This window comes from Kogia breviceps, chromosome 19 (assembly GCF_026419965.1).
Source record: "Kogia breviceps isolate mKogBre1 chromosome 19, mKogBre1 haplotype 1, whole genome shotgun sequence".
In the NCBI taxonomy this organism is placed as follows: domain Eukaryota; kingdom Metazoa; phylum Chordata; class Mammalia; order Artiodactyla; family Physeteridae; genus Kogia; species Kogia breviceps.
The window spans coordinates 43,708,801-43,717,162 of record NC_081328.1 but is presented as its reverse complement, the minus strand read 5'-3'; the positions used below and the strand labels follow the sequence as shown (position 1 = coordinate 43,717,162).

At 55.2% G+C, this 8,362-nt stretch overlaps 1 protein-coding gene across 1 annotated transcript; it reads left to right on the top strand.

The window, feature by feature from the left end:
- The first annotated feature begins 6,517 nt into the window (after positions 1-6,517).
- Positions 6,518-8,154, top strand: GH1 (growth hormone 1). Its single transcript, XM_067022128.1, has 5 exons — positions 6,518-6,545; positions 6,802-6,962; positions 7,160-7,276; positions 7,506-7,667; positions 7,954-8,154. The coding sequence occupies exons 1-5, from the start codon at positions 6,533-6,535 to the stop codon at positions 8,152-8,154; spliced, it is 654 nt and encodes a 217-aa protein (XP_066878229.1). The 5' UTR covers positions 6,518-6,532.
- Positions 8,155-8,362: the final 208 nt, after the last annotated feature.

Here is an 8,362-nt window from a genome sequence, read left to right as displayed (position 1 = left end):
GGCGGGCCTCCTCCCTCCCTGGTGTCCGGGCTGCCAGAGGAAACTGGCTTGTTTTGGCATCTGTCTCCACTGAGCTGCAGCCCTTCCTCTCCTGCTGCTTTGCATAGTGGCGCTAATTCTGGCCTCGACCTCCACCAGGGACCCTGGGCAGCCGGCTGGGGGTGGGACGGAGCCTTCACTTCTCCCCCAACAGCAGGGTCTTCCCCCTGCTTGGGGCTGCCCTGAATCTGGGGAGGCCTTGGCTTTTTTGAAAGACAACTTAATATCTTTGAATAACTGAGTTTCCCTAATGCTTTGGCAGAGAATCATCTGAGCAGGGAGGCCTGCCTCGACCACCAGACACCCACCCCGCAAGGGCACTGTCTTCACGGTCACGATGTAGAAGTACTCCCTGGTCCGTTCTTCTGTCTTAGAGGCTTACACTACGGGTGTCCCCATGTCTGTCTTATGGGTCCCTGGCCCCCGGAACTGACAGGCAGTGGAAACAAAGCTGGGTGATGCTGGTAGGGGGTGATGAACGTCTCAGATCTCGGCTGCTTTACCTAAAACACGGGAGTCATAAATCTCATCCAAAGGAGTTGAACCAGCTGCTGGTTTTTAGAAAATTATCCTACAATAAAATTGACTTTGTTTTCTTTTCATTAATTTTAGATTTACAGGTTTGTATAACCACCACCACAACCGAGATACAGAACGTGAATCAGACTCTTTTGCTGGGTCCCCCAAATATTTATCTATTGAGAATCTCTTAACTGCCAATAAGATTTTATTGAGCACCTCCATATTCATTTATGTGATCTTGCCCCACCGTTACCCTGGAAGGGGGACAGCTGTATCCCAGCTTTAAAAGTGAGGAAACCGAGGCCCAGGGAGATGATTACCATAATTGGCCCAAAGTCACACACAGATCTTCTGACTCCAAACTTGGCATTCTTTCTACTACATCACAGCTGCCTCCCTCGAAGGACCCTGAACCAGAGGAGGCGGAGAGCCATAGGGAGAGAATTCAGGGATAGCTTTGCCATCTCCCTTGTTCACAAGTCGCAAAGCCCTGAAGGCCCCACTCCTTCCTAATAGGCCAGGATATTGAGTCACTGGGCCATCCTTCCAGGAGTCCAGCTCTGGGCCCCTCTTCCTTTAGAATGCAGCCCCGAGGGCCCTTGGTGGGCACATGCCCTGCTGCCCACTGGGGGAATCCAGCCCTGTCCCCCGGGGCCTGGGGTAAGCACAGGCTGGTTCCTCCTCCGTTCTAGCTTGACTTCCGGCCCCCTGGCTGCAGGTGTTGCTAGGCCGGGGGTGCTCTGACCCAAGGGTTTGGGTGTTTTTCCAGCAGAATTGGAGATTAGAGAAAAACAAAACAAAACTCGGAAAGCTGCTGCTGTTTGGGTGTCACTGGACCCCCAGCAGGTGCGCAGCCTGGCCGGATCTTCTGCAAAGGGCCTCAAAGGCCATCCAGAGGGGGGACCAGGGACTCTGGTCCACGCGTGCTCTGCTCTCTGCAGGCAACCTCAGCAGCTGGATTCAGAGCCCACATCTGTGAAATTTCTGCATTTGTCTCTGCGCTCCAGGCTGCACCTAGTTACGGCGCTCTCGGGAACTGCTATTGACTCAGGAAAGAAAAACAAAAACCAACAAACCGGCCACTTGGGGACACCTCAGTGCCCATCTCCCACCCCAAAGCCTATACTTGGAAACTTAGGTGACTCCACAGAAAACAAAAATTATCAAAACTGAAACCCTGAATTCAGAGTGTAGTTTGTTTAAACACATTTAGACAGATCCTAATGCACAGATCAAATTTTTTTTTAAAAAAGAAAGACATCGTTCTCTCGACCCTAAGACCACTTTCTCACATGGCAGGAGTGGGCGGGCCAGATGCCTCGTGAGGTCCTGTTTGGGGCTCAGGTTCTGCAAGTTGTGGGTCTGCGTGGACATCTGTGTGCGCTCACCCTCAGCGTATGCATGCTGCCCTGTCTCCTTTTTTGCATTTAAATTTGTTCAGGTATGTATTGCTGTGCATGGCAAGATCCCGTATTATCATTTTTTCTGTACTTGTTATGTTAATTTCGTTCTACTACGAGGAGAACATCAAGACATGTCATGGCCTGCCTTGCCATTTCTGGCCGGGGGCGGGGGGGGGGGATACTTGAGTTCTTTCCTTGGCACTGTCCTTTCATCCATTCAATCCACTCAGCAGATGCTTGGTGAGTTGCTAGGCCTGGGATGGTGCCGGCTGCCAGGTCCCCCCACTCCCCAGAGCTATATGCTCTCACCTCTATATCTTAGCCATTTCTTTCATGGTAGTTTTCACAATGTGAAATTTCCGTACAAATTTTATCATTCTGTATTTATTTGTTTGCTATTGTCTCTCCCATAGACTGTAAACTCCAGCAGAGAAAAGATTGTGTCCTTTGTTCATGTAGGTATAATGAACTGGTACAATACCTGGCACATGGAAGGTACAACAACTGCCTGTTGAATCAGTTAATGCAGGAAAAAGAGAATGAGTGAATGAATGAAGAGATGAAAGGCGTGAACCCAGCCTCAAAGAGCTTACATTCCCTTAAGGGGAATAAGACGTTCACAGACGACCACAGAATAAGGTAGAAGGAGGCAGAGGTTATTTCCAGCTGACAGCACCAATCAGGAAAGCACCTCAGACTTCCCACAGCTGCTGGACACACCCCGGTATTATTATATTTCTTTTTCAATGGGCTTGTCTCCCTGGGGAATAAGCCCCCAAGTGGAAATTACTTAGTAGGTCCCATGATGTAGATTGTTCTGCACTTCTAGGTTGTTCAGAGATCCTCGCCTACTGTAAACAACATCCCCATCAACCCACAGGAGTGCCTGCCCCCATCTTGCCCCCCCACCCCAGAGCCCTCCAAGACCCTTCCTCCACGCTTGAGCCCTCTGGCAAACTCAAGGGTCCGATGAGATAAAGGAAGTGAAAACGTGATGTACACTGAAATGTGCAACACAAATGTGAAGGATGATGCGACTTGGTTCGTTAAATCGGGCTCCATCGAGTTGTTTTCTTACTGCCTCTTTTCTTGGTGCCTGTGGACCTCACTCTGGGCTGAAGCTCCTTGCATTCAATTCCCCCCAAGCCTCACTGAACATCTTCTGAGTGGGGTCTTGATCCCGCCCCGCTAGCTTTGCACTAAGGATGGTGCTTCCACGCCCAGCGGCGCCACTGTCTTTCCTAGATGAGGCTTCTAAAGAGCTCGTTGTGGTGGGAAGACTGGGGTCTTGGGCTGCCATCTTTTAGGAGCTGAGAGACTCCTGGCCAACTACTTATCTCTTTGAGCCTGAGTGTCCTTGTATGAACGCACCTCACCCTCTCCGCATCGCTCGGTACAATGCCTGGCACATGGAAGGCGCTCAGAAATGTTGGTCTCCTTTTCCACCTCCCCCTGGAGAATATCATATTCTCTAAAAACATTGACCCAATGAGCTGTGATCAACGCGGTCATCAGACTCATGCTGGAATCAAAGATAAAGTGGAGCATATCCTGGGGGCAATCCCAACCTCTGGCCTCAAGGAAAGCAGGACAGAGCTAGAGGTGGGAAGCATGGACCTCAGGTGACCAGGGGAGAATGGAAAGAGCTGCCCCCAGTCCCTCTGCGGCTCTCCCTAAGACCAGGGCAATCATGACTCTAAACAACTGAGATGGCCCCAAGCCACGTGGACTTGAACCTCAGAAGTGCTCCTGAAGCCTGAAAGAGGCCACTTTCGGATCAAGAGTAGATCTTTGAATTTCCACAACAGGTACAGAGAACCCCAGAGATGGTCAAATCTGAAAATACAAAGGGCTTCCAAACACACTGAAATTCATGGATTCCAAGATGATGGGGGATTCATCCCGAACCCTTTGAGGATGACCCCGGAGACGCTGATCACAGCCTCTCCTCACTGGCCACCGTGCAGAGGCCATTGTGGGGCAGCCTCTGAATCTGGAGAAGCCAGGGGTCTGGCCCCAGGTCGTGCCCCAAGAAGGGGTGAGTGACTCCCTAGCAAGAGCACGAAAATCCCAAGTCTAATTCAAAGTTTATCTTCTACTAGCAATGAATTATGTATGTGTCTCCATCACTAAAGACCTGAAAAAGACCTTCTCTAGACTAGAGAGAAAGGGTCACCAGTATCCACCTCCGACCCTCCTGTTCTTCCCTCTTCAGGTCCGATGGCTGCCCCTGTGGTCACCTTTCATAAAGGTGTATCCCGGGGGTCCCCAGAATCCTGTGGGCCAACCTGAAGTGGGTTGGTGAGAGGAGATGCTCCCCTCCTCTGGCTGGTCCCACCTGTTCTTGGCAGTAACCTGCCCGGCAGGGAGCCTCAGCCACACCTCACCTGTGCCCACCTTGTGTGGCTCTCAAGTGGTCCCCAAGTCGGGCTCCTGAACCCTCAGTCCTAGGGGAGGCCTGAGCTTCTCCTGGGGTCCACAGTTCACATACTAGTTCCCCCCAGCATTAGCTAGAAGTCTGTCACGAGAGGTTCCACTTCAGTGTCCCTTCCCCCAGGTGACCTAGAAGGAAGAAGTGGTGGAGGACACAGGAGGCTGTGTGGGGCTTAGAGACCCTCCTCCACTTCCTGCCCGGCTCCTCCCCTTTGGTGGCTCTGGAAGGAGAGGAAAGGGGTGTCCTCACCTTTCCTGTGGCCCCATCTTCCTCAGAGCCTGTTTCTTTAATGACACTCCCCCCTGGTCCTCCTATGGTCACGCCTGGGGACAATTCCCACAGGTCCCAGTGTCCTCTGTAGCAGATATGGTCGGGCGATGGTTCAGGAGTGATGAGAGAAAAGAGAGCTTTATCTTCTGGTCTTAAAAGGGGGAGATGGCAAGGTACAAGCACTCAGGTTCTGGACCGTGGGGGTGTGACTTTTCAGCATTGGTTGGCAACACTCTAAACAACCACCTCGAGAAAGGTTTGCTCGTTCGTTCGTTTGTTTCCCCACAGGGTCAAGTGCTAAATGTTCTTAGACTCAAGGGATGGAAGGTTTAAACGGAGGGCAATATGTTCTTTCCTGCTCTTATCCTTGAGGACTATTTGACGCTGGTGACCTCCAGATGCTGAAATCGCCCCAACCCTGGGTACCAGGAGGTGGCAAGACTTGCAGCCTTAGCCTTCCTGACCCTGGCCTTGTCCTGCTATGTGGTCTCCGCCATGCACCTCACGTCTCTGGGCCAGTCACACCCGGAAGATGACAGACAACAAGCTGACTCTTAAGGGAGGGCAAAATGACTCTTGTGATTAGGGGCAGGATGCTGGTGATCAGAGAGATTTAAAAGTTAAAAGAACAGAGTGGCGCCCACCCAGTCCTCTTTGAAGAAAGGGCTTGGGACGCTGCAACGTGGGAAGAGCAAGGATTTGGAGATCTGCGGCCTTGGCTGAGGGAGCTCATGTAAGTAAGCCTCTCTGAGCCTTGGTCTCCTCCTCTGTAAAATGGGGTGATACTACTTCCTTCACAAGATGGTCCTGAGGGTCTAATGTGAGATTACATGGGCATGCTCTTCACAACCTGATAAGCGCTATACAAATATTAAAAGGAGGAGGAGAAAGACGGGGAGGAGACTGCGATGACTGGAGAGGGCATCTTTCAGTGTACTGTGCCCAGAGCTCCAGTGCTGGGGGTGGGACTCAAGTCCTCAAGGGCTCTTCCAAATTTGAGATTCACTGACGGTGACAGGGCTATGGGAGGGAGCCGTTGTAAGCAGTGTCTGTTCCCGGGATCTCTGTGGCACATCCAAGGAGCAGGGACAATGCCTCAAGTTTTGGTCCTTTGCCCTACCCACCTGGGGGAGCCCCCGGCAAAGGGGAGGGCAATGTGTGAGGCTGGAGCCCTCTAGCGGTCAGGGTTAGCCCTGCATCCGGCTGCCTCAGGCTGGATCGATCACGTGGCAGGAGGAGGGCGATGGGGCAAAGGTAGAACCTGTGCCCAGAAACCCCAGAATCCATTGCTATCCTTGGCCCCCTTCCCCCGAACACACATTCTCTCTGGTGGATGGAGGGGAGCTGTTGAGGCAGGAGGAAAGAGGTAGAGAGTGAGGAAGCATCCACATAGCTCTCAGGGTACATCCATCCTGACATAGCCCCCCTTTACGGGACCGGCTTGGGCCCTCCTCACCCTGGGGCACAACCCCGCGATGACACCCTGCCACGGTGTGCCTGGACTCGGGCTACTCCCTTCTGCTACCTCCCCCTTGAAAAGAGGACGGATTGGGTGGTCTCTCAAGCTGAGACTCCGTGCGTACAGCCCTCGGGACAGGTGACAGTGGAGAGGGGAAGACGGCAAGCCTGGGGGACATGACCCCAGAGGAGATGCGAGAACAGGATGAGTGGGAAGGGGTTCTAAATTATCCATTAGCCCAGGCCCGCCGGTGGCCCGTGCATAAATGTATAGAGAAAACAGGTGGGGGCAGAGTGAGAGAGTGAAGAGGCCAGGGTATAAAAAGGGGCCCACAAGGGACCAATTCCAGGACCCCAGGACCCAGCTCCCCAGACGGCTCAGGGTCCTGTGGACAGCTCACCAGCTATGATGGCTGCAGGTAAGCACCCCTAAAATCCCCTCGGGCTTGGTGTGGACCGAAGGGTGATGGGAGGGCCCTGCGGATGGATGGGGGCACTGACCTCGGGCTTTGGGGCTTCTGGACGTGAGCACAGATATCGACCCCCAGCCACGTGACCAAGTTTTACATGTTCTCATTCCCCGGGGGGAGGGGCGGTCGGTAGAGAGCTGGCAGGAGAACCAGGCCTCTTGCTCTCTGGACCCCTCCCTCTCCGGCCCTCCTTGTCCCTCTCTAGGACCTCGGACCTCCATGCTCCTGGCTTGCGCCCTGCTCTGCCTGCCCTGGACTCAGGAGGTGGGCGCCTTCCCAGCCGTGCCCCTGTCCAGCCTGTTTGCCAACGCTGTGCTCCGGGCCCAGCACCTGCACCAGCTGGCGGCTGACACCTACAAAGAGTTTGTAAGCTCCCCAGGGATGCGTACTAGTGGCGGGTGGCAGGAAGGGGTGGATCCGTGCTCCCCTCCACGTAGCGCGAGGAAACTAAGGAGTTCAGAGTTCTTTTATCCGAGTGAAGATGCTGTCATAAACGGAGGGGGCTCCTAATAAAGCAGCGAGGAGAGCCGCGCACCAGCCTAGACCCGTGTTCCTTCTCCCAGGAGCGCGCCTACATCCCGGCGGGACAGAGATACTCCGTCCAGAACACCCAGGCTGCCTTCTGCTTCTCGGAGACCATCCCGGCCCCCACGGGCAAGGACGAGGCCCAGCAGAGATCGGTGAGTGGCCGCCGCGGACCGAGGAGCAGGGGCCTCGCTCATCCTAAGAAGGCGGCCCCATCTCTCTGCTTCGGGCCCTGGGCTGCCTTCTCCCCCAGGAGGCGCAGGGTGGCGGCGGGTGGCGGAAGGTGACGGATGACGGCGGGAGGCCCGCGGGCAGAGGCCGGCCTTACGCGGCCGCCCCCGCCCCCGACCTCGCGGCGCCCACCACCCACCCATCCGCCCGCAGGACGTGGAGCTGCTCCGCTTCTCGCTGCTGCTCATCCAGTCGTGGCTCGGGCCCGTGCAGTTCCTCAGCAGGGTCTTCACCAACAGCCTGGTGTTCGGCACCTCGGACCGCGTCTATGAGAAGCTGAAGGACCTGGAGGAGGGCATCCAGGCCCTGATGCGGGTGGGGCTGGCGTAGTGGGGCCCCCAGCCTGGGCCCACGCCCGCCCTCTCTCCTGGCTTAGCCGAGGGATGGGGTCTCACGTGGGCTGGGGGAGAGAGGTGCCTGCTCTCTCTGCGGCAGCCCAGCCTTGGCCCAGGAGAGATCTTCCTCCCCCACCCCCCCGTTTCCCCTTGTGAGTCCTCCCTCCACGCCCTTCTCCAAGCCTGGAGGGGAGGGTGGCCAATGGAGGGGACGGGAGGCAGCCGCTCCCAAGGGCTCCCTGTCTGTCTCTCCCTCCCTTTTGCAGGAGCTGGAAGATGGCAGCCCCCGCGCTGGGCAGATCCTCAAGCAGACCTACGACAAATTTGACACAAACATGCGCAGTGATGACGCGCTGCTCAAGAACTACGGGCTGCTCTCCTGCTTCAAGAAGGACCTGCACAAGGCTGAGACGTACCTGCGGGTCATGAAGTGTCGCCGCTTCGTGGAGAGCAGCTGTGCCTTCTAGTTGCCGGGCATCTCTGTTACCCCTCCCCAGTGCCTCCCAGGACCCTGGAAGGTGCCACCCCAGTGCCCACCGTCCTTTCCTAATAAAACGAGGTTGCAGTCACATTGTCTGAGTAGATGTCATTCTATTACGGGCTGGAGGGGGGCAGTACAGCAAGGGGAGGGTTGGGAAGACAAATTGCGGCGATCTTCTGGGCTCTGTGGGAACC

Bases quoted from the DNA above. Each gene is read 5' to 3' on its own strand.
- GH1 (XM_067022128.1), top strand. The intron at 6,963-7,159 runs GTAAGCTCCCCA...TCCTTCTCCCAG, and splicing joins CTGACACCTACAAAGAGTTT to GAGCGCGCCTACATCCCGGC. The intron at 7,668-7,953 runs GTGGGGCTGGCG...TCCCTTTTGCAG, and splicing joins GCATCCAGGCCCTGATGCGG to GAGCTGGAAGATGGCAGCCC.